Raw genomic sequence first — 26,311 nt, 5'->3', positions numbered from 1 at the left:
TGCGCGGTTCGCCTGACCTAGCCGCCCGCTTCTTCTTCTTCTGGCGCCCCTTCGTCGGAACAGGAGCCGGCTCCTCCTCCTCCTCCTCCTCCTGGTCCTCCTCCTCCTCCTCCTGGTCCTCCTCCTCCTCCTCGGGTTCCTGCGCGTCGTCGCCGTAGACGTAGCCGAGCTCGGCCTCCATGTCGCCGCTGAGGTCCACTACCTCGTCCTGGGTGGCGAACCTGGGAGACGCGGCGGCCGCGGTCGATCCTGCCGCGATGATGTCGTCCATGTCGGCTCCCGTGTCGTCGGCGTCGCCGAGGTGCGAGAAGGATAGCGGTCCACGGTAGACATGGGGCGTCGGTGTGGACGCGTAGGCGGCGGGCGGCGAGTAGTTGTATGAAGGGTACTGCACGCCGACGAAGGCGGGCGAGGGCGTGCGCGTAGCGGGGTGACCATGAGGGAAGGTCACGTTTGGGTTGAACCCACCGTGCGCGTCGCCGTCGGCGTAGCCGGGCGACGATGAACCCCATGGAGATCCGGCGCCTTGCTGTCCCCAGGGCGCGTACTGGGCGTGGCTGACGACGGGTGGATTCATCCCCGCCTGGTCGACCGATCAGGAAGACGCCGCCGCGCGCGCCGCGTTGTCGCGGGCCTTCTTGGCTATGGCCCTGTTCCGCCTGTCGGCGGTGACTGCTTCGCGCCGCTGAACTTCCACCCTCCACTCGGCGTTCGACAGGCCCGGTGGCTTCGATGGCGGCGTCGTGGGCTTCCTCTGCTTCGGCTGGGCCACAGCGCCAGTCGCAGTTGCCACCGCGCGCGGCATGGCGTACTTCTTCGGCGGCATGGCGTGCTTCTTCGCGGCGAGCGGGAGGGGGTTTGGCGGGAGAAAGGGAGAGAATGGTGGGAGGAAGGCGAGCGAGCGGGAGAGATGCGAGGGAAAAGCGTCAAGAAACGGCGGGAAAAGGCCCTCGGGTCGCCTCCAGGGCGGGCCCACGCGCCTTTTTCGCTTGTGTCGGCTCCCCAAGCGCCCCCCAAGGGCGCCAGGTTCGGTCTGGGTCCGCCGGCACCAGTTTTGGCCCGAGCCGGCAAAAAACGGATTTCTGGGGGCGCGACTGGGGCCTTTTTTTGGCGCCGGCGCGGCAAAATCTCCTGGGGAGGGCCTGTTGGGGCGTGGCTGGAGATGCCCTAAGAGCATCTGCAGCCAAGACTTGCAACTCCGGGTTCTCAAACGTCCGCGGACATTGACCGGTCATTTCTCAAATCACGTCGTCAATCCCTATGTCCATATTATATCATGCAACGTCGATCAAACTACGTAGAACAACTTATCGGACATAGAAATAGAACAATAGTTCACAAGAAGATTCACCAAAGATCACATAAACGACGGACAACTTTATACTACATCTAAAACTTGAAATTAAAACCAACTTCACCGGTAACCTACGTCGGCGACGGACAGAGCTCTCCATAGCCTCCCTCTCCCTTGCTCGCTGCTTCTCGCGGCGTGCGCGTCCGGGCCGGCGGGGTGGGCACAAGCACCCACCGCTGCCCACGAGGGGGAGCAGCAGCTGGTGTGGCGAGGGGACGGCGTGGGGGAGCGGCAGCCTGCGGGGCGAGGGGAAGGAGTAGGAGAGGCGCGGATTGCGCTGGCCGCTTGTCGGAGCTGCCCACGGGCCGGGAGGGGCCAGCGCCGGCGTCCGAGATGCACCGACGGGGATGCTGCGGTTGCGGCGAGGCTGCAGATCCGAAGTTGCCCCCGGTCTCCACCTTGGACCGCAACAAGGCGGTGCAGAAGGCAAGTTCATACTCCGGCTCCATCTCGTCGTCGGAGCGGCTGCCGAAGCTCGATATTGCGCACCAGAATCGGTGAGGGAAGAGGAGGACGGAGCGAGAGAGGAGAGTGAGTGAGCTAGGGTTTTGGACCGACGAGGCCGATGGGGTTTTTTGTGGGACATCCGTGGGGTCGATGGTGGGCCGGGCTAGTCAGGCGGGCGCGCCACCTCATATCCGCCCCATATTTGGGCTGGATATGCAGGGTGCCGGTTAGTCCGGGCGTTTGAAGCCAGTTTGAGGCGTCCGTCTGGGTCGAAAAAATGTGACCGGGCATTCCGCCCAGACATATGAGGCGGATTTGAGAGGTCCGCCTGTAGATGCTCTAACAATTCCTCCGGTCTCTGTTTTTTCTTTTAACCAGCTCAACTTCTTTGAAAGCCAAAGGTGTTTATCAAGTCAAAATAAAGTTTTCGACAAAACCATAGCAAATCAAAATAATTTCTCCACACGGGGACTCGGATCTATTCTTTTGTGATCCATGTCTTCTTCCTCAAGTATACAACGACAAACATAAATTTGGTGGATATAAACTTCTGTGGATGATTCATGTGGTTATTGAGAACCCATGAGGTTGGTTAAGCTTTGTGCAGGGTTGGTCTTGTACAAGATCTTTATTTGAAGCATGGTAAAGATGCAAAAGATAAAGCTCATGACAAAAATTTTGAAGTAACCTTTTTTTGCGGGGTTAAAAGGATTTCATTGCTGAACTAATGGAGAATTCGTTCCTATATCATTGTTCTTTGTTTTTCTTTCATTGTTCTTGATCTCATGTATTTTGTTCGAGTAATCAATAAAATACAGTCATCATCTTGAGTCCTTTGCATTTCTAGGTTTTATCACCATGACTAAAGCATACACGAGCATAATTACATCCGGTCATGTGTTTTTACAGTTAAGTCAAAATGTGTCTATTATAATTGAGAAAAGTATATTTTTCATCTCTCAATGGTTGGTGAAGTCTAGATTTCGTCCCTCAACTTTAAAACTAAACAACTTGCACCCCAACTAGTGAAATCGGACAAGGTTCGTCCCTGGACTCCTATTTTGACTGGTTTTGCTGCTGACTCACCCAGTTTTACTAAGCGGACTCAGATTCCTGGAAAAAAAATTAACCCACATATTTTTTCAAGTTTGCGTATTTTCTTAAATTCGTGTTTTTTTTTCATAATCACTGTACCTTTTCCAAACCAACGTTCACACTGTAACTTGAAAAAGTTTGCATATTTTTTCAATTCACATACTTTTTCCAAATCCGCATAATATTTTTGGAAAAAATTTATGAATTAAATAAGTACGCGAACTAGAATAAAAGTACGTGAATTTGCAAAAAATATGTGAACTTTGAAAATGTATGCGGTTTTGTAGAAAAATATGTTAATTTCAAAAAAGTATGCGAACTAGAATAAAAGTACACGAATTTGGAAAAAAAAATACGAACTTGAAGAATGTACGCGGTTTTGCAGAAAAATATGTGATTTTCAAAAAAGTACGTGAATTTGAAAAAATATGTGAACTTGAAAAATGTACGCGGTTTTATAGAAAAATATGTGAATTTTAAAAAAGTACGCGAACATGAAAATATTACACGAATATTGAAAACTACGCGAACTTGGAAGAGGTACATGGACTTTAAGAAGTACATGAATTTTTAAAATGTTCATGGATTCAAAATAGTACAAGGATTTGAAAGTTTTACACGAATTTGAAACAATCACACGAACTGAAAAAGTACACGAAATTCAAAAAGGTTTACAGATTAAAAAAACAATTTTGAATAAAGTACATGGATTTGGGAGAGTAAACAGATATGGAAAATGTACGTGAATTTCAAAAAAAAAACGGATTTGAAGAAACTACATGAATTTGAGTCAGCACCGGGCAAAACCGGGGTGAGTCAGAGCATCTCCAACGGCCGCACAAAAATCCTGCACCCAATAAACGTTATAGCACGTCACTGTAGCGCTTTTAATGCGTCGGGACCAACTTTGGTTTAGCAGGCGCCCAAAAACGCGCGCCCAAAAAGCAGTCAGTGCAAATTGTGAAGCGCGCGCAATCCGGCGCCCCAAATATGCTGCGCGCGATAGCGTTTTTCAGCGCGCGCCCAAAAACTTTTAGCGCTACAGCTTCTGCTGGAGCTGTCCGGCGCCTAAAAAAACAAACTTTTAGTGCGCAGAGCTCTTTTTGTGCGCCTGTTGAAGATGCTCTCAGCACCATAACCAGGCAAAACCAAGACCAGGGACGAATCTTGTCCGCTTTCAATAGTAGAGGGTGCAAGTTGTTCGGTTTCGAAGTTAAGGGATCAAATTTAGACTCGGCAGAGATGAAAAGTATATTTTTCTCATTATAATACAACTACTAGGTTCAGTGTTTTGAGATTGCTTGTGTCATAGGAAAGAACAGGCCCTTGAAAAAATGTTACTATAGTTTTTAATGTAAATGTTATATGTGAAGAAGGTGAGGATGAGAAATTTCAGTTTGATCTCATAGGTCAAAATAGGATTAAGATTTAAGAATCTCCTGGAACTTAGGAATAAACAATCCTCACTCATGCCATTGCAAAAGCATACATAAAGTTCTCCATCCGCCTATATGGGCACGAAACTAGATAGAAGATACACTTACACATACATATGGATTTGCCATCGACCAGACGAGAAGAATGTGTCTCCTTATTCCTCATTGTCGTTGACTCATGGGCCCAAAAAATTCAATCAATCAAGTTTAGGTGATTCATTCGAGATGTCAAAATTGATCTCCACCCAAACCACATTTGCCCATTTCATGTGCGCCTAAAATACACTGGCAGACTAACTACCCACCAACGCATATGGCAGCTATAGAGCGGGCAATAAGGTTGCTCACATATGGTCTCTTATTAGCTAGAGGCCAATTTGTATGAACTGGAGATATTCATATTTGTATGTGGTTGTGTGTCAAGAAATGCAAAATAGTTGTGTGTCGTTGTATGTGGTTTTCCAAATCAAAATAGACAATGCATAAATCTTAATGAGTTAAGTCAATTTTATGTGAGTTAAGATAATAAGTGCAAGTTATTGTTACTTTTCGTGTTGAATTGCACATTCTTATGGAAATTGTACATCAAACCAAGAGAAAAAAACCAGGTGTAAGTTTCCTTTGTATCTAGCTATACTATGTCATTGAGTACATTGAAACATTTTAATGCATATTGTATATCAAACCAAGAAAAGGGGACTCGTTCAATCCAGGAGAAGCTAAGTGTTGTTATTTCAACAACAAATGAATAAAATGCCGACTGGTTGTTATTCTTATATGGCCATGGGAAAAACTCAAGTAATGTTAATGATTCAAAGGCAGTTTCCCCATACATAGTTGGCTTGCTCTAGAAATTTCTACTAGGTACGTTGGTAATTGCCCCCTTATATTCACTTGCACCTGAAACCTCACGGTTTAGGAAACTTTGTCAAGTTTGGAACTCGCCACCTTCATAATTATGGATTTATACCAAACAAGATGTTGACACATACATATATTGGCAATGTATCTAAGTGACAACAATTGATTTTAGAGACCTATAATTTTTTATTTGTGACTAGTTTAGAATAATTCAGTTCAACAAAACAAATTAAGATCAAATGTCTCATAAAGGAAATTAGTAATGTCACTTTCCATGCAATAGATATTTTTAGCTTAGTGCAAATACATTTTCTTTACATCGGTTTACAGATACATATCAAAATAATGTATCTTAATTTTGTGAAGATTGTTATGTGATTAATTTTGGCCTTATAATCAAATAATGTACATTAAACATTGTATATCCAAAAATTGAGCTATAAAAAGGTTAAAAAAAATTGTCTTGTGCAGGCTGTCAATCTTCCTAAAGTGGTTGTTGGTCATTGTCGCCTCCTTCAACACCTTCTAGCTCAGACTGTATAGAAACTGATTCTGTCGAATCTACACCTTCGAGTTCAACATTGCCGGTGCAGTGGATGTACATCTTGGTGGAAAGAGAAACACAACTAGCAAGGGTGAGCTGGGCAGAGGAGGCGCCAACGACCTGACGTGTGGCTGCTTTAGCAACAATACTAACTTGAGTTGAGTAGAGTGTGGGGTGGCCGCGTTGGCTATCATATGGTATAGCATTACGATGAAGTCAGTCATGGTGTTGTTAGTGTATTAAGTAGTGGCGCTCAGTGATGGGCAACTTCGGCAGCCATCCCTAGCTTAGGAGATTTTTCGTCCATTAACCCGTAATAGATGGCCCACATAAAAAACAAAAATAAGCTCAAATATTGGTCTGACCACCCTCTCCCCCTCCCTCTCCTAAAGACCATCGCAACTCCAAGATTTTGCCCCAAACTCCGCAAAAGGGCAAGATTATAAAATTTTGATGTGCCAAGAAAAAGAAAGCCAAGAGTCTAGAAACTATAGGTTGAGCAGAAAGAAATGTTTCATTAATCTCTAGATCGATTTGATGTTCGTGGGCATGGCCAGATGATGACTGATGCCACTTTGTCTCGCTACTAATCTCCTCCGTTGCATGAAGCTTGCATCATGATAGTGATATGTTCCCAGCATCACACAACAGTTCGATGCACCTCCCGTTCTAGCATTTGGTTAGAGGACTAGGGTGAATCGATTTATTGTGTTATGGTAAAAGTATGGAAATCCGAATGGTTTATTGTTTTCTCATAGATTTGTGGAAAACGCCACAAAAGCATGACAATTTTCATATAGTAATATTGGATACCCTATTTTTAGTTGCCAAATTGTCATGGCTCAATGGTCAAGTGTGGGCAACATTGCAGCCTAGAATTAAAGTTTGTTAGGAAAAATGTTTAAACCCCAAACCTTGATCATGAGTTAGACAACACCACAACCTTTCATTAAGAAGAAAGGCGTGTACACAACTGAGAATGCGAGCACTAGTGCTCAAACTTGGGCGGGTGGGAAGGTTTCGGCACCTCTTGACCATCCTGGTGGAGTCACGATCCACATGTTTAGTGTCCAACGATTTATGACATAGTGCAAGTTTACTCCATATGACTCTTTGACCAAAACAGAATTTGTATTTATGATCTATAGGATACAACTATCAAGAGCACAAAAAAGACATAAAAAGGATTCATAACATAGACTTCAGCCACTTTAAAGATGCTCACCATACTGATAATTCAAGTGGGAGGCCAGGCTCATATGCATCCGATGAATAGTAAAATAAAAAAGCACAAACAAAACATTCTGAAGTTTTTGTGGTACAAGATGGTCAAATGTGTGGTGTTTTTGCGAAATTTTGGGCTGTTTGGACATTCGAGGAGTTCGTGGCAAAAAGTACAAACTCGGGTGTGAACAATGTTGTTTTCAAAAGTTTCTCGGACACCAACATTTGTATTTTTTGCCATGACCTCCACGAATGTCTCACCAAATTTTGCACGGGCCTCACACGCAGGAGCATCTTGCACCACACAAAAAATAAATCTTTTAAAATTTTGTTTTCTAAATTTCGCAAATTTATAGTTCATCATCGGGCTCACCTGAGCCCGGGTGCCGAAACGTCGCTCCCTCACCATACATGGATCCCAAAATTCCAAGATATGCCTACAACAAATATACTCTTTTTATTCCATCTATAATTTATGTTGTAGCATACTCTTCAGTTTGTTTCGGTTACCGGGATTAGTAATGACATTATCTATATTAAACACTCCGGGTTCATGGTCAAGACATCCCTTCGCTCGTGCCCAAGGGAACCCAGCCGCTTAGGGTTTCTTGTGCCTCCCGCCGGTGCTGCCGATCTATCTTGCCTCCTGTTGTCTTAGAGCCATGGAGTGGATCTCGGCCCTTGCCGGCTGGAGGACTCCGTTTTTAGGTGTATTTTGAGTTTTTGTTAGGCTTTCTGTCCTGCTTAGAGAGCCAAGGCAGTGACGACTCCCTGGAGATGAAATATGATTTTCTCCACCTAGTCCCTGCTCTTGTGGTGCTTTTGATGAAAAAGGGTTTATCCCGTTTTATATTATAAAGCAATCACCACACCAAGGATACATAGAGCAACAGAAAAAACAAAAAATGAAAAAGAAAAGCTGGATGACAAAGATACAAGCAACTACAGCTAATAGGCTCTGAATGCGCCAAGCAAGCTTGATCGTCGAAGACCTCAGCGAACCCCATGACCTGCCATGTGCTACGAGGCCAAGGGAGCGTTATGGTGGCGTTTTTAGCATTATCGGAGGGTGTGTGGAGATTTCTTTCCGGCGGATCCACATGTGATTCGGTCGACGTTTGTCTTTAGTGGATCCACATGGATCAGGTCTTCGTTCATCTTTGTTTGTGTGTCTACAGGTTGGCCCCTTTCGATGTATATGTGTCTTCATCGGCAGCGGTTGCTATTCTGGTGCGCTGGTCCTATAGTGTTGTTTCGATGTACTACAAGGTCTGCCCGGCTCCGACGAGGGAGGGGCGATGACTGCGATGTGTCTCCGCTCCAGTGCTTGCAGTCGTCCCTAAATGGTCTACGGGTCTGGATGTATTTTTTACTTCTGGTGTTCTTTATACTACCTTTTTTTTACAGAAAGTTCTTTATACTACCTTGACAGTTCATGAATAGTTTAGAAGTTTTCCTCGAAAAAAAAAACACTTCGGGTTCATAAGCACAAACTTGAGAATTAAAATTGGAATGAGAACCGTTCAGATTAAAATTGGAATGAGAAATGACTCAACATTCTGCCATGCAGGTTTTTAATGCCTACCACTAACACAAACTTCATTAAAAACACTAGATCTTCAACTCCCCTAAATGGACATCAAGACATAATAAAACATGGCAAAAAGGGAGAGGTGCTTCATCATGAAACATGATCACCAAGACAAACCAAACAATTCCATTCATCCTACTACACACTTTAATCTTCGAAAACTTGTTTCTCACAGAAACGATTGGACGCGAACACGGCGGCTTGCACCACCTAAGGCCGTGGCCATGGCGGGCACCCCACCCTCTCCTGCCATCCAGCTTGCCGCGCACCTCTCCTCCATTTCTCCATCTTCGTCACGCACCGCACGCGTCGAGCCCCCGCCGTCACCGTTGTCGTACAGGGCCTCAAAAACCACCGGATACCTCCGGGCGACCAGCTTCTCCCTCGCCGCCCCACGGCGCACCTTCCCTGACGTCGTCTTCGGCACCGCGCCGCTCTGGACCAGCATGACCCGACCAACCCTCACCCTTTCCGCCTCCCACACTGACCGCCTCATGCCGTCACAGAGACTCGTGTGGTCACCGCCGCTCCCCTTCTGCAGCTCCGCGACGATGCACATTTGCTCCTTCGACGCTGCCGCCGGCACGGTGAAAGCGGCGATGCAGCCACCCCTCAGGCGCTCCGGCGCGCTTCCGAGAGCTGCCGTCTCGATGTAGTGTGCGTGCACGCGGCTGTTGAACGCCGTGCCGACCACGTCGACGCTACGGCCGACAACATACAGGTACCGCTCCGGTCCGGTGACGACGCCGCGGTCGCCCGTGCGCACGAAGCGCGACCCCGCCCTCCCCGGCATCCTCCCGCAGAATGCCTCGTGGCTCGCCGACGGGTGGCCTAGGTACCCCGACGCGTTGCTCGGCGAGGACACCCAGACCTCCCCCTCCGTGCCGTCCCTCACCGGCTCACCGGTCTTCTCGTCCACCACGACGATCTCGATCTCCGGCGCCTCGTGCGCCCTGGACGAGGACGATGGCAGCCTCGCCGACGGCAGTAGCTTCTTGTACGACGGGAGGCGGTCCACGCGCCCGCTTGTGCTCCGCCACGCCGTGGACACGAACGTGCAGTTCTCGGCGAGGCCGTACGACGGCGAGACCGACTCGGAGCGCAGCCCGTGGCGGCCGAACTCTGCGACGAACTCGTCGACGCACGCCTTGTAGATCGGCTCGTTTATCAGGATCAGGTTCCGGAGACTGCCGAGCTGCACCGGCCGCTGCAGTCCGTGCGCCGACGCCGAGCGCCCGCCGCCACGGCGGAGGACGAGCGGCAACGTGAACGACGGAACGGGCGTGCACGTGGCATTGAACTCGGAGATGAGCTCTAGCCAAAGGCGCGGGCGCCGGAGGAAGGCGTCGGGCGAGGCCAGCACGCAGGTGGCGCCGGAGACGACGGTGAGGAGCAGGAACATGAGGCCGCAGTCGTGGTACTGCGGCAGCCACGAGACGATCGTGCTGCCGGGGCCCAGGTCGTAGGCCCGCCTCGCCGCCCGCACGTTGTGCGCCGCCGAGCCGGCGGTGACCACCACGGGCTTCGGGACGCCCGTCGCGCCGGACGTGTACTGGACCAGGTACGCGTCTCCCGCGCCGCAGCCTGCGTGCCCCGCCATGGCGCCCGGCAAACCAGCTTCTCCTTCGTCCAGCGCGTCCACGGACAGCCAGCGCAGGCCGCTCAGCGCGGCCGCTAGCCGGCTCGAGGCGACGGCGGTGACGTAGCGCGCGTCGGCGACGGCGGCGCTGGGCCTCGTCTGAGACACGGCGCGCAGGAGGTGCGCGTGCGCGGGGCCGGGCCTGGACGGGTCGGGCGGGATGACGGGCACCGCGGTGAGCCCGGCGCGCTGGCACGCGAAGAGGAGCTTGACGAGGCGGAGGCCGGGGGAGGCGAGCACGAGCACGGTGTCGCCGCGCCGGAGCGTGCCGAGGAGCCCGGACGCCATGCGCTCCACCGCCGCATTGAGCTCGGAGTACGTGATCGCGGTGTATGACATTGCGCCGGTGGGCGCGTCGTCGTCGTCGGCCCAGACGAAGGCCGGCTTGGCGGCGAACGCCGGCATCCTGGCCCACAGGGGCAGGTACCGGTGCACCGCCGGCTGGTCCGGGTAGCAGGGGTCGTAGTTCTCGGTCGCCATGGCCGTGCGTGCTGCCAGCTAGACTGTAACAACTCATGCAACGCAGCGGTATTTATAGTGCCACCCGATCCGCCATGGCGACGGCGACGGTGGCCAGCGCAGCCGATGTGTCAGCCGACGGCGACGTGGACGAAAACAAAGAGGGCGGTGGGTTGGGGCTTGGTGTCGCCTCCTTGGGTGCATCCCGGCGGCGGCGGATATGTGAGGGCATATGCCGTGCAAGCTGTTTATTTTTGCCGCGCTCAACAGTCCCGTGATCGGGACCTGCACCGCAGCACGCACCAGTGTCAATCTCTGTCGCCCGCAACAATGTCGGAATCCGTTGATGCCGAGGAGGATGTGAGAATGACCCCTGGAATTTGGGATCTGCACCGGCATATTCACGCTATCGCACTCACGGAAATGTATTTTTGGGCAGACAGTAGCGATTGGGCGATATCGCTCGTGTTGATGCGATGACGCCGACGAGTCTATCCACCCGTATCGCTGCGTGCATGCTTGTCCGCATTTTTGTTTTTGTATTTGTTTTTGCGAGAACACTTGTCTGTATAATAACACGCACGCATCTCAAGGTTTTCGACCCATGCGAACCAACCTATGGTTGGATGGTTAGGCCGTGTACAATGGGAGGTGCTTAGGGGAGGTGCTTAGAGAAATAAATCAAGCTTTTTTTAAGCATCGGTGCTTATTTGTATAGGATAGACGCTTAACTAAGCGTCTCTCCTGTAGAAATAGGCATCGATGCTTCAGAAAAACCCGGTTTATTTTTCTAAGCATCTCTCTAAGCACCTTCCATTCTACAAGGCCTTAGAGGGACTGTTGTATCCCAGCCCACCAAGCTTGAAGTCCTGATGCTCGCATTATTCCCGGATTTATTTCAGAATTTCCGGCGAAGCGCTTTCAGTGAGAGGAGACGTTCACGTCGACGACGATGCGCCTAGGCGACTTCGTAAATCTCAAGATGATATTGCCGGCTCAGTCTTTCAAAGGTGCTCATAGGGAGTGTGCATGTGTGCGTTCATAGAGGTTAGTGCATGAGCGTTTGCGTCTGTACCGTGTTAAAAAAAATCCCGATCCAGTTAGCTTATTTTTATCTGTAATATCTACTCCTTTTCTTGTCATTTTCCCTCCATTTTCTTCTCCGGTGTTTTTTCATTTTCTGTTTGACCAACGTTCCCCCTTTTGTGCTAGTTGTTTTTACTATTGTTTGTCATTTTCACTTTGTTTTGTTGGGAGGGGTGGGGTTAAATACGTGATTTTCAAAAATAAAAGAGAACATGAATCCTAGTCGTGCATGAGTATATAATAATTACCCCTTTTAAACATTAATGCATTTTTCTGAACACAGATTTTTTAACATAATATGAACATTTTCGTCTGTCCTAGAATCATTTATACTTTTTGCTATTCTTATTTTTACTGATTTAGAAAAATATGTTCAATAAATGATTACCAAGATCTTGGCCTTTCACGTGGCCGGGCCATATAGGAGCTTTGTAAGCATTTCAATGATAATTTGACGCACAAAAAGTTACAAGAACTCCACAACCACTAGGTTCCGACAAAATGAATTATATCTCGCTTACTGCGCTTTCCTTAGGCGTTGTTTGGATAGGGCGTATGTACAGAATCTGTTCTCTATAAATCAGGAAAACGGTTCAACAGACTAAAATCTTATTTGGCTACGATCACTAATCCACGTATATAGGAAACTTAGTTCTCCAAAACCCTCGATTTCAGGTTTGTGGGAAATCTACTATTATCCGTTTTTCCAAAATCGCGATCGCTATATACGTGATCGTAACTGCTTCCCCCTCGACGACTCGTTTCCCAACAGCTTCGTGGCTCCAGTTTTGCGTTTTTTGTCGCTCACCTCCAGTCCCGACATGGACGCCGTCAGGGTGGCCGGCGTCGAGCATTCCCTTAGATCTGCACTACCTGGTACGGATGTGCCTGGACGGCCAGCGTCGAGGGGCGGCGGACCTGCGAATCAACTCGACCCGAGCAGAACCTATGTGGTGCCGAGAGGGATGCTCTGGACGTCCGGCATCGAGGCGCGGCGGACCTGCCGGATGAGCTCGAGGAGCAGTTCTCCCCGCGCAGATCCTATGTGAGGCCGACAAGGGATGTTTCTGGACAGCCAGCGTCGAGGCGCAGTGGACCTGCGGGATGAACTTGAGGAGCAGCTCCCCAAGCAGAGCCTATGCGGGCCGACGAGGGGCGCTCCTGTACGGCAAGCGCCGAGGGGCGACAGACTGCGGGATGAGCGCGAGCAGCAGCTCTCCTTGTTCAGAGCCTATGGGCGACCAGGGAAGCCTCTCTGCGCGAACTCGTCGAGGCCGTCCAGTCGGGAGGAGTGCACCAGCATCGCAAAACAAGGGGAGGAGTGCACCGGCGTCTACGGACAGAGAACGATCTACAGAAGGAATCACAGGTGGAGCTTGCGAAGCCACCAGCAATGGCCAAAATTGGGGTTAGTAAGAGAGAGAAGGTCACGGAAGGAAGCAAATCGTTATCTATCCAAACAAGGAAATACACAAGCCAATTTTACCCGTTTCCAAACCCAAACTTGTTATTGTGTAAATCGGTAATCCAAAAATCAATTAGCAAAACTGATTTTGCTAAAATCCTGGTACAAACTCGTTTTCCATATACCGCCTCTTATCCGAACAACCCCTTAGTGGATCAGCACAATAAAGTGGTTTTGGGAACCTTGTGTGGACCCATACGAATCACTTTTAGAACCTTCCACGTGGTTTTATATTTTTCTTAACTTTACATTGATTTTTTATTTTTTACTTTCTACGTGTTTTCTGCATTGGTTTCATGGTTTCTTTTGGTTTCTATTTTCCCGTTTTATTGTTATTTTTAAAATTGTCAAGAAAAATACAGATTAAACATTTTCATATACAGGTTACAGATTTTCAGATTCGCGTTAAACTTTTTCCAAACACATGTTGAACATTTAGTAAAATGCACACTGAACATTTTATAAAATGGACATTGCACATTTTTTTAGTACACAATGAAAAAAATTTAAACGCAGTTTTGAATTATTTTTTTAAAATGCAAACATGTTATTATGTGTTGCAATTTTTTTTAAAATTGCATTAACATTTTTTATATGTTATGACATTTTTTTGTATAACTGTGCAAACGAACTATTACATTTGTGAGAAATTTTTAAAATGCCATGAAACATATTTTAGAATGTGTCAATCTTTTTGAAACTTTCATGAGAATGGTATGAAATATTATTTACAAATTATGCGAACACATTCCTAAATTCTCATGAGCATTTAAAAATGTAATTATCATAGTTTTAAATGCGTGAACACTTTTTAAAATGCGTATATTTTCTCAATTAATTCAGTTTTGTTTCTGTCACTATTGGACCCAAGCACATGTATCAAAATGTGTATATCTTCTACAATTTGAAAATAAACAATATCTCTAGTTTTCTACAAGAAAATCATTAGTAAAAAAATCTCCTGCAATTTGAAAATAAACACTATCTCCCTTAGACTCTTACACATGTATCAAACTAATTATGCATCCACCATCAGGATAACATACAAGGTCACATGTTTGCCTTCTTGGTGGACAAAAGATACACTTGTACATACGCATGGTCTTAATTAACATTGACAAAAACAATTTGTTCAAGTCTGCAGTTTCTTGAAAATGCAAAAGTTGGCCTCCATCCAAGCCAAATTGCCTATGTCACGTGGTTTCAAAAGACCCAGGTCACTCACTCGCCAAAAAAAAGACCCAGGTCACCAAGTGAGCAATGCGCATGGCTGACCCCAAGCTAGGATAATAAGAATCACTTAGGAATTCCCTTTTGTGATGCCCAATTAGCACACAGTGAAGGCATTCAAATTTATCATAGTATAGGCAATGCGAAGGTAATGTTGAAAACTAGTTGCCCAGCCACCCATATTCCTCTCTTCTTTTCATGTACATGTGTTTGCAAAAAAAATATGAATAATTCATGGATGCAAATCAGTTGTATATTTTTCATCTATAAAAATTGTTAAGAAAACAAAGACTTGTTGTCATATGTATAAAAGGATAAATTTTGGTAAAGTGGTGCCTATTTGGCTCAAGCACTATTACTTTATACCTTTCCTTTTTTGTATAGGTCCCATATGGTCATATTTTTTTTATTAAATTTGTAAGTCCACATGATGTAGCATGATTTTCATCCATGAATCATATTCTTTCACATTTTTTAAGGCTCGAAAAAGGGGGAAAGGAAGGAAGGATAAGATGTGCATGGGAAACTAGTTGCACATCTATATATTATTTCCCAAATAATTAGTTAATGCTTAAATATTGATGAGTTAAGTTGATTTCGAGTGAGTTAAGGGGATGAGTGAATGATAATGTTACTTTTGGGGTGGAATTGCACACTTGTATGCACACTGCATACCAAAGTAAGAAAAAAATATAGTGCGGAAATTTCTTTGTGGATATACTTAAAACTTTAATATTCCACTAAGTACAAGGAAATAATTTTATTAGGAAACACATCAGACTTATAAAAAAATCGAGGCGCAGTTCCAGAATGCATGGGATGTTGACTGATTGTTGAACCAAAAACATGAAAGAAATATTTGGCCACAAAGAAACCAATAAACTAGCAATGCCAACAATTCGACAACATATCTCCCGTAGATATTCTTTACTCCATAATTATCCTTTCAACTTGATTACACCAAATCACACACTCTAGAAATATTTATCAACTTTAGCACTCTTTGTCATGGTATTGAAGGTTCTATAACACAGGAACAAACAAATACATATGCATTGAATTCATCTAAGTTCCATAATTTACATTCTGAAGACATGTAATTTGTTCTTTTCCAATTGTTCACCGATATAGAATTATTTGGTTTGACAAAAAATAATTAAGAACAATGTCTCAAAATAAATAAATAATCTAACACCACTTTTCTTTGCAATATATATTTAAATTTATTGAAAGTGTCTTACAAAATTGATAACATAATAAAATATGGTTAATTGTATTTGAATATTTAGATAAACTATTATGTGGTTAATTTCGGTAGTATATATTAGAAAACGATGCTAGTTAAGATTGTATGTCGAGAGAGTAAATTATAAAATGGTATAAAAGTTTAGTTTAAATAAGTGATAAAAGTCTTCTTCAAGTCTAGGATCTGCAGTGGCTTATGTCAATCACGGCAGCATCATCGAGGAGAAGTCATTGTGGATTCCCAATAATGTGTTGCGAAAGATTTGCACATGCATTTACACTATAACAATATTGATGGATTTGGTGTATAACACTTGATGAAAATGAAATTTTCGACAAAGTGAAGATTTTCTCTCCAATAGTGAATATATTAATGAGGAATTTGACTCATAGAACTTTACCACTTATTGTACAAAGTTTTGGGTCTCATAATTCCTACACGATGGGTAACGCCATAAACTCCTTTGTATTTTTGTTTGTTAGTTTTAATTGTTCTTCCATAGATCTAGATTTATTCCTCAATGCATTTCACTCATTGATGTTTTTCTCTCTGAGTGAAAATGTTTAAGACCCTACTTTTCTATTCCTTCTCGTCCATTATATGTTTTTCTCTCGTGAGTACGTAATTTGAAACTTTAAGCATCACTCTGGCTACGATGAAAATGCGTACCGAAGAAACATCTAATTTGGCGAAAGACAGCTCCCCCTCCCCTCCTCAAATAGAGAGACCTAGTTATTTCTTAGATAACACATGTCGACGTTTATCTACCAATAGATCCCGTCCATTGAATGTAAAGAGTCTTTGGTTTTGAACCATTAATTTTCTCTCATGATGATGGAGTTATTCCCTCCACTATACAAAGAGCTCACTGTCCTCCTCGAGATGGTTTCGACTCTTCACGAAATCCCTTGCCTCCTAAACCCTCGAGCACCGGTGATCTGCATCCAACTTTGATGAACGTCATTGCACACCAACTGCCGGTGCAACTTCGCCTTCGTCCTCCCCCAAAGCCACGGTTCTTGTTTTTTGCCATGTCGTCGTAGTGCGAAATCATCACCACGTTAGGGTATGATCTCGGCGGAAGTCGTTCTTCCGTTCCGTCATATTTCTAGTTCATCCCAGTTAATTTTTCTTGATTCTAAATGTGCTGGTACATCCATAGGAATTAGTTGTGCACGGTTTGTAGCATGCTCCTCGTGCGCAAGGAGTAGATTTGTTTTTATGATTTCTCTTGTATGAAGAAAAATGCGTAGATTCTATATTAGTGCAAATCCTTTGATCTACACTAGTATAGAATCAATTGACATTTTTTAGCCTTTGAGCATTCTATATTTTTAGTGCAAATCCTTTTATCTATAGGTGTCTGTGGTGACTTTCTCAATCTCAAGACGTTGTGTGATGCATTTTGAGCTTTCTTTTTGATAAAAATGTGAGAAATAAATTCCCGAAAAGAATGTCCATGTACTGTCAAAGCTATGTATGGCAAACAGCGTGGTGCTTCGTCATATTCCTTGTGACAAGTAATTTCCATGTGTATAGTTACACGTGTGAAGTTATAGCATGCTCCCAAGCAGTATCTTTGCCTCACCTAGTGCGGATCACAAAAGAACCCTTTCTTTTTTTTGAAAAGGATGTTATCCCCCGGCCTCTACATTGGAGTGATGCATGCAACGATCTTATTAATAAGCAAAATGTTTAACAAAGTCTCCAAGTCTCGAATAACAAAAAGGCTCACAAAGAGCAAAAGCATGAAAACGAGATAGCCAACCGGCGGAAAAAAGATAGATAGGAAACTAAACACCTATCCTAAATGACTGCCATCCAAACCGGTTGAAGATAGCCCGTGCTACCGTCTTTCAACGGATAGACCCAGTAACCATACGCTCCCTGGCATCCGTCGGAGTGAGTAGCGACCACATACGGATTAGTGTAGTGGCCCGAAAAATAACCTGCAAGGAATGAATATGTGTCGTTCTGTTAAAAACCAAATTGTTCCTGCAGTTCCATATAGCCTATAATAAAGCACATACTCCTACACGGATATGTTCCGCGGGTTCTGACTCAACTCCATCTAGCCACGTCCTGAATAACATGTGGATGGTATTGGGAGGAGTAATGTTAAACGCTATGTGAACAGACCGCCATAAATTTTTTGCCATTGGGCAATCAAGAAAGAGGTGTTTGACAGATTCATCATGTTCGCAAAAACTACATCTTCGCGATCCTGTCCAGTTACGTTTTGCCAAATTGTTCTTAGTTAGAATAACTTGCTTGTGGACAAACCACATAAACACTTTAATTTTTAAGGGCACTTTGACTTTCCAAATATGCATAGAACGGGGGATAGTGCCGGAATTGATAATATCTAAATACATGGATCTCACTGAAAACATTCCATTCTGAGTTAGTTTCCAGTGCAACTGGTCTGGCTGTTGAGAGAGGTGAACATCCATCAATCTTCTCACAAGATGGAGCCAGGCTTCCCAACTGTTTCCCGCTAATGTCCTCCTGAATTGAATATTTAGAGGGTTGGACTGTAATACTGTTGCAACGTAAGCATCTCTACGCTGAACAATATTATAGAGAGAATGATATTGGAGAGCTAGAGGTGTCTCCCCTAACCACGTATCCTCCCAGAATCTCATAGAAGTACCATTACAACAATGAATTTTGTCCTCTAGAAGAAAGCTGATTTCACTCTCATCAATCCTTTCCAAAATGGTGAATCGATCGGTCTGACCACACCTGAGATAAGGTTCTAGATTGAAGGTACTTATTATGCAGGATCTGGGCCCATGTAGCATCGGTCTCTCTAGATAGCTTGTACAGCCACTTATTGAGAAGACATATGTTCTTCACCTCTAAATTTTCAATGCCAAGACCACCTTGGTCTTTTGGCCTACAGATAATATCCCATTTAGCAAGTCTGTATTTTTGTTTTAACTCATCACTCTTCCAGAAAAAACGTGATCGATAGAACTCCAGTCTTTTCCGAACCCCAACTGGTACTTCAAAGAAAGACAATAGAAACATTGGCATGCTCGTGAGCACCGAATTAATGAGAATAGGTTGGCCTCCATGTGACATAAGTTTGCCCTTCCAGCAGCTTAGTTTCTTTTCAAATCGATCCTCAATGCTCTTCCATTCGATGTTAGATAGCTTGTGATGGTGAATTGGTATGACCAAATATGTAAACGACATCGACCCTAATTCACATCCAAACAGTTGTTTGTAAGCTTCTTGTTTGTCTTTAGCTCTCCCAAAGCAGAACAATTCACTTTTACGGAAGTTAATCTTTAACCCCGGTAACTGTTCGAACAGGCATAACAGAAGCTTCATGTTTCTTGCTTTAGCTAGATCATGCTCCATAAAGATGATAGTATCATCAGCGTACTCTAGAATGGATACTCCTCCGTCCACTAGATGCGGGACGAGCCCACCTACTTGGCCATTTTCTTTAGCTCTTCCTATTAGGATTATCAACATGTCCACTACTATGTTGAACAAAATAGGTGACATCGGGTCGCCCTGCCTTAGACCCTTGTGTGTCTAGAAATAATGACCTATGTCATCATTCACTTTGATTCCGACACTGCCTTTTTGCGTGAGAGAGTCTACCTGCATTCTCCAGGGTTGATCAAATCCTTTCATCCGCAAGGCCTGCTGTAGAAACGACCATTTAAATTTATTGTACCTTTCTCAAAATCCACCTTAAAAACCGCTCCATCTAGTTTTTTTGTGTGGATCTCATGGAGCGTTTCATGTAGGACCACAACCCCTTCTAGGATGTTTTTGTCCGGCATGAAGGCCGATTGAAATGGTTGCACCACACTATGTGCAATCTGCGTTAGCATGCTAGTACCCACCTTGGTGATGATCTTAAAGCTGACATTAAGAAGACATATCGGTCGGAACTGCTCAATGCGCACTGCATCCGTTTTCTTAGGGAGCAGAGTTATCATTCCGAAATTCAGGTGAAATAGCTACAAGTGTCCAGAAAACAAATCGTGGAACATTGGAAGCAAATCACCCTTAATAATATGCCAACACCTTTTATAAAACTCAGCCGGAAATCCATCTGGTCCAGGAGCTTTATTATTCTTCATCTATGAAATTGCCTCAAACACCTCTTTCTCCGAAAAATTGGGTGGTTAAAATTTCGTTTTCATCTGTCGCTAGTTGAGGTATATCGTCAACCCCCAACTCGCCTAAGGACACAAAACTATCATCGGGAGCACCAAACAGCTGCTTGTAATAATTGGTGATGTATAATTTTAGGTTCTCCTGCCCCACTATCGTCCCCTCATCTTGCTCTAGCTGAAAGATTTTCATTTTCCATGCTTGCCATTTGCAATCATATGAAAGAATTGTGTGTTATCATCCCCTTGGACGACCTTTCAAACTTTAGCTCAGAGCGCCCATTTCAATTCTTCCTCTCGAAGCAATTCTTTTAGTCTCAGTTCCGCCTCCACTTTAGTTTCCAGCTCTCTAGTATCTAAAATAGATGACTTGGCTTTTAAATATAAGTTAAGGTTAAGGAGCCTTTCCTTTTCAACCTTATAGCCACCAGTCAGATGTTTGGCCCAACCACGTAAGAACTGACGTAAATGACTAATCTTATTCTTCAATCTTTTTATGCTTGATCTCCCTCCTGAATCTTTTGCCCACTCCTGTGCTATCAGATCCAAGAAACATTCTCTCTCGAACCATGCTAATTCAAAAGAGATGATATTTTTATTTCCCACATGAGTTGCCTCCCCAGAGTCAACAAGCAGTGGGGTATGGTCAGATATCCCGCGCGACAACGCTTGGACCGTCACCAAAGGAAACTTCTGCTCCCATTCCATGCTGGTGAGAACACGATCCAACTTCTCGTATGTTGGATTTGGCAAAGTGTTGGCCCAAGTGAATTTTCTACCAGAAATCTTGATCTCCCTAAGATCCATACTTTCAATAATTGTGTTAAACATAAACGACCATCTGCCGTCAAAGTTATCATTATTCTTTTCATCTTGTCGTCGTATAATAATAAAATCGCCCCAACTAGAATTGGGAGCCGTTCATTTCCACAAATACGGACTAAGTCAGCCAAGAAATCTGGTTTTAACTCAGGCTGTGCAGCTCCATACACTGCCACGAGTGCCCATTGGAAATCGTTGTCGGTGTCAAAACCGGCAGATCTCGGGTAGGGGAGCCCAAGTTGTGCGTCTAAGGATCAATGGTAACAATGGACAAAGGGACACAATGTTTACCCAAATTCGGGCCCTCTTAAAGGAGGTAAAACCCTACGTCCTGCTTGATTGTATTCGATGAGTATAGGGGCTACAAGAGTTGATCTACCTCGAGATAGTAATGGGTAAACCCTAGCTTGTCTAGCCTATGAATCATATTATAGCCTCCGGTTTATATACACACCGGAGGGGCCTAGGGTTTGTACAAAGTCGGTTCATAAGGGAAGGAAACAATACATTCGGACTCATCTTGCCGTCTACGCACATAGGACTCCTACCCGCACACGGAGGGCGGCCTTCTGCTTTATCACGGCCCACTCAGCCCGGCCCTCATCCTTGGGCCGGACACCTGAGGACCCCCGAAACCAGGACTCCCTCAATCATCAACCTTCGATCGGACTCGAAATTTAATCGCAAAATCTCCCATGACAACATTCCGAACCTCCAACGTGTCGCACTTCACCCCAAGTAGACCATGAACACCGCAGCCCACTTGCACCATCTTTTGGGGTCGCCGTCCCAATATGACACCGCTTGTTCTCGAGCTGCAATGCTGCACGACCCAGATGCTCGCAGCCCACGCTGCTCAGGGCAACTTCACGCAGACCATGAACACCACACCACTCAACCCTGACATATCGTCCAACTGTCCCCACTGGGACGCGATGGCCGAGCCGACAACCCTGCGACCCACACACCTCAAGATTGTCACCCAAGCAATGGGACAACAACCCTGACTCATGGAGTTGTCGCCGCACCGCTACCCCGAGACCGTCGTCTCAGCTTACAACAAAGATCCCGAAGCCGTTGCCCCGGCATACACCTCCCAAGACGGTGGGAGAACTCCACACAACATCCAAAATATGACCCTCCAAAACAATGTCTCCGAGGAGTTCATGACGTAGATGCCGCCGCCCACTGCAGAAAGCTGGAGTTTGGGTTTTCACCCAGAGAACCCGAGCATGGAAAGGTAATGAAGCTTTGAGATAACGCCTCCAAGGAGAAAACGCCGCCCGTAGATGTCGTCCTTGCTAAAAGTCTTTCGCCTGAGTTCCACCTCTCCCAGAAGTGTGCATGCGGTTCCAGAGCACCATGGGCACCGAAGACCATCTCAAGCCAAGCTGTTGTGCAGCCCATCCCATCGCTAGCCACCATACCCCACCTCACGAGGATCCACCTACCATGGGAAACACCGCGCTTGCCAGGGTCAGAACCGAGCATAAAGTGCCAAGTCCACCCTCCCCTGCCACTAACTGTCTCATCCCTCACATCACAATTGTTGACAAGGCGGTCGCCACCCCCCGCATCCTTGCAGCTAGCTCGCTGCATCCTATGCACGCGATATTGGGTAGGCGATATGTGCACGACAATGCATCAGCTTCGTCCATTGCATGGCAACAGCCGGCAGCAGACCCTTAGATGCTTATCGTGCACTGGTCGTGCACATATCTGTCGTTTGCACAGCAAATCCGTTGTAAGCTCGGCAGAACTTCTAACGAAACTACTATGCAGACGACAGTTCATCGCACGAACTTTGGACGACGGAGGAATTAACGGTGCTATCCAGTGTTTGGTCTATGCATGGACGGCTTGATGTACTCTGTCGTCTGAAAATCGTTCAGATTTGTCGTGTGTGTAGCAGCGTTGATCAATATTCAATGATGTACCAGATCGATCATTTGCATTGAGTGTCTTGTAAAATGCATCGATATTCAGTATTAAATATCTCATAGAGGAAAAAAAACTCTTTTACAGACTATTGTGCCACTGCCATTTGCGTCATTTAAGTATTTACAACCTTAGGATGTGATTAACCGGGGTTTGTTAACACCAGTTGTAGTTAAGAAAAATTTAGATGATAGCACCTACTTTCCCAACAAGAATGTCAACTTCTAAACAAATACCCACGTGTGCTTGAAACCTGATTACATCCAAACTACTCCCTCTGTCCCATAGTAGTTGTCGCTCAAAGGGATAGATCTAGCACTGAAATACATCTAGATATATCCATTTCAGCGACAACTAATATGGGACGGAGGGAGTACAAGATTACCAGCTTCTATCTACGAGCGTTTAGATCACTACTTTAGTTGTCTAAACGCTTTTATATTTCTTGAGGGAGTATTTATTTATGATAAGCAGGGTGCAAGGAAGCTTGGGATATACTGTATCAGATTTCCGCAGGAGATTGTAATGAGAAAGAATAGTTACCAGGAACAATAAAATTGCTATGTAGTGACAAACAACAGCATGAAGAAGGGATAACTGCAGACTATGAAATTGCAACCAAGATTTATTCAAATTGATACCAACCTGTGCTGGAGGGCAGAGGCAGCAGTTGAGCACAATGTGCATCGAACCAAATATTAGTTGAGATAAATTGTTAGCTCAGTTTAACTTAAAATTCATCCATCAGCAATATTAAAATCATGCAAACAAATGATAACATCTTTATTACTCCTTTGGAGTACTAAGTAATCAACACAGAATGCATGTAAAATGCCCCTAGAAAAGGGCTTCTTGTGTTTATCACAACTCCAAAGGGGAGGGAGACTCATGCATACTAGGAACCTATTTTTACACGATCTAGACAGCGGTGAATCCCAATCTCTTGCCAAGAACTCACAACACAAATGAACGACACAACACCAACTAACTGAATAACAAATTGACTTGAGATGCTCCTTTCCAATGCCACACTTCTCGGCCGATACAGATAAATGATGCACAAATGAAGCAACGGATTCAGATTTCAGCTATCCATCCAACATCAATAATCAACGAGCAGGAGTGGGTGATACCGAATTCACCCCAATCCTGGAAGCATATGAAACCAAATCGATCATTTGGAATGGTACTTGGTTGATACTGTCGTTGGCTGCCCGGCAGTCGGATACTTGGAACAAATTCCAAGCATGCTGGGCAAAGGGGCAACGGATGAGCAAATGAGCAACAGTCTCATGATTTGAGGCCACACACGTTGCAGACAGCAGAGTGAGGCTACCACATGCAGCTAAGCGAACAACAGTTCAGTTCTTTTTCAACAGTTCCGCATATAAAAGCTCACTTCAGGGTCGGACTTGACCTTCCAGATAGCATTCAGCACAGGATCAGGGGTCCAAGTCAGAAACTGGAAGTCCTACGCGGAAGCAGCGGAGTACTGACCGTCAGCCATGAGCTTCCAAGAGATCCAGTAGTTTTTCTTTTTGAAAACGGGGGCAAAAGATTTGCCTCATATATTAAATGAGGAGGAGAAAGAGTTTGTTACAACACAATGTCAAGAAACGGCATGGCAATTACTCTCGCAATAAGAAAGACCCTAAATTTTTCGCCCCGGCTTTAACCCAAAGGTTGGACTCTTCGATCACATTGTTTAGCAAGACAGGCGGAGGGGCACTCTTGTGTCTAAACACCCTTGCATTACGCTCATTCCAGATCACCCATGAAACCAACATGGTTATCGAAGCCTTCGCTTTTCGGTTGGCGGTGCCCTCGGCGCTCAAACTCGCCCACCATTCCTTGATGGAGTCGTACAAGTGCCATGCGGACGTGTCCATGTCGTGGATGCAGAGCTTCTGAATCACCATGTTCCAGAGCCTGAGGGTGAAGCGGCATCTGAAGAATAGATGGGGACCGCATTCCTGCACCCCTCTGCACAAGGGACAAGGGCCACAGTTTGGCCAGCCTCGCCTCTGCAATCTGTTTGCAGTCCAGATCCTATCTTGAAGCGCGAGCCAAGCAAAGAACTTGACTTTCGGAGGGGCCCAAACCTTCCAAACCATTTGATCCATGGGGGAGAGGACCAAGCCCAAAAACTGCGCCCTGTACGCGGAGGCCGCGGAGTAGTTCCCGGAAGCCGTGTGCTTCCAAAGGATGTCATCGTCGGCAAGCTCATCAAGGTGGACCTCTTGGAGCAGCGTCCATAGGGTAAAGAATTGTGAAACATGCTCAATGGAGGCCGGTGTAGGTGGCCTGATTTTGAGAATCCACGCGCTCTCCTTGAGGGCCTCCCGCACCTTCCAGCGCTTCCGTGAGGAAGCCTCATAAATGAGCGGAGCGATGTCTCTGGGCTTGCGACCCAGAAGCCAAGGAGAGTCCCAAAAAGGTGTCCGCGCACCATTGCCGACCGTGATGGTGGTACATGCGTAGAAAAAATTCAGGTCATCCTCATCACACGGGTTCCCACCTCCAACCCACAGCTTTGTGGGCTCCTTCCACTCATACCAAGGCCACCGCAGACGCAAGGCCCGCGCGAACTTGAAGGTGTTTAGGACCCCAACCCCACCATAGTCAAGCAGCCTACTGACAGTGTCCCAATTGACCTTGCACTTTGCCCCAGTTGTCTTATCCGATCCCGACCAAAGGAATGCCCGCTCGAGTTTGTCAATGTTTTGCAGGATGGTGGTTTGTATGACAAGCGGCGTGATGAAGTAGATGACTTGGGAAGCGAGAACCGACTTGACGAGCGTCGCGCGTCCAATGGTGGTGATGTTTTGGCCCTCATATGTTGTCAATCTACTCGCCACTTTATCCACTAAGAATTGAAGATCAGCAAGCTTCAGCCTCCAAATCGACAGCGGTAGCCCCAAATAACGGAGCGAAAAGGCAGCCCTAACAGCCGGCAGCCCATGGGTTATGCGGTCCAAGTCGAGGTTGCCACATCTAATGGCACCATTGAGCTCTTATGGAAGTTAGTGCACAGACCGGTGACGTCCCCGAATCCCCTCAGAATGGCCGCCAGGTTGTCCACATCTCTCTTGATGGGTGCAACAAACACAGCCGCATTGTTCGCGTAAAGAGAGGTACGCACGATGACCCCTCTCCCACGGATCTTGTGCAGAAGGCCTTTCCTAGTTGTCGTGTCGAGGATTTGCTTCAAAGGGTCGATGGCAATGACAAAAAGGAGAGGGGAGATGGGGTCCCCCTGCCGAAGCCCTTGGCCATGCTTGATGGGAGAGCCGGCTACCCCATTCAAGAGAACCCTCGAAGATGAGGAACAAAGGAGAGCCGCAATCCACTCCCAAGATTTGCTAGGGAAGCCACGCCTCCGCAAGAGGTCAAGCAAATACTCCCACTTGACGGAGTCAAAGGCCTTGCGAATATCCAGCTTGAACAAGAGAGAAGGGGTCTTGCTCTTGTGCAGGCGACGAGCAAGGTTCCTAACAGACATGAAGTTGTCATGGATACTCCGCATTTTGATGAAGCCACTTTGGGCGTTGGAGACGAGGGCGGACATGTGCGGTCCAAGCCTACTAGAGAGCACTTTGGCGATGAGCTTGGCGACCGCATGAATGAGACTAATAGGCCTGAAGTCAACGATGCTCTCCGCCCCATCCTTCTTGGGAAGCAACAGAATATTCGCAGAGTTGAGCCAGTGGAGGTTTGTTGTGTGTAGGGAGTCGA

At 46.0% G+C, this 26,311-nt stretch overlaps 1 protein-coding gene across 1 annotated transcript; it reads right to left on the bottom strand.

Moving 5' to 3' along the window:
- Nucleotides 1-8,721: 8,721 nt before the first annotated feature.
- Nucleotides 8,722-10,671, bottom strand: LOC123082327 (long-chain-fatty-acid--AMP ligase FadD26-like). Its single transcript, XM_044504683.1, has one exon. The coding sequence runs from the start codon at nt 10,669-10,671 to the stop codon at nt 8,722-8,724; it is 1,950 nt and encodes a 649-aa protein (XP_044360618.1).
- Between the last annotated feature and the right edge of the window lie 15,640 nt (nt 10,672-26,311).

This window comes from Triticum aestivum, chromosome 1B (genome assembly GCF_018294505.1).
Source record: "Triticum aestivum cultivar Chinese Spring chromosome 1B, IWGSC CS RefSeq v2.1, whole genome shotgun sequence".
In the NCBI taxonomy this organism is placed as follows: domain Eukaryota; kingdom Viridiplantae; phylum Streptophyta; class Magnoliopsida; order Poales; family Poaceae; genus Triticum; species Triticum aestivum.
The sequence above is the reverse complement of the archived record's forward strand: the minus strand, read 5'-3'. Positions and strand labels throughout refer to the sequence as shown.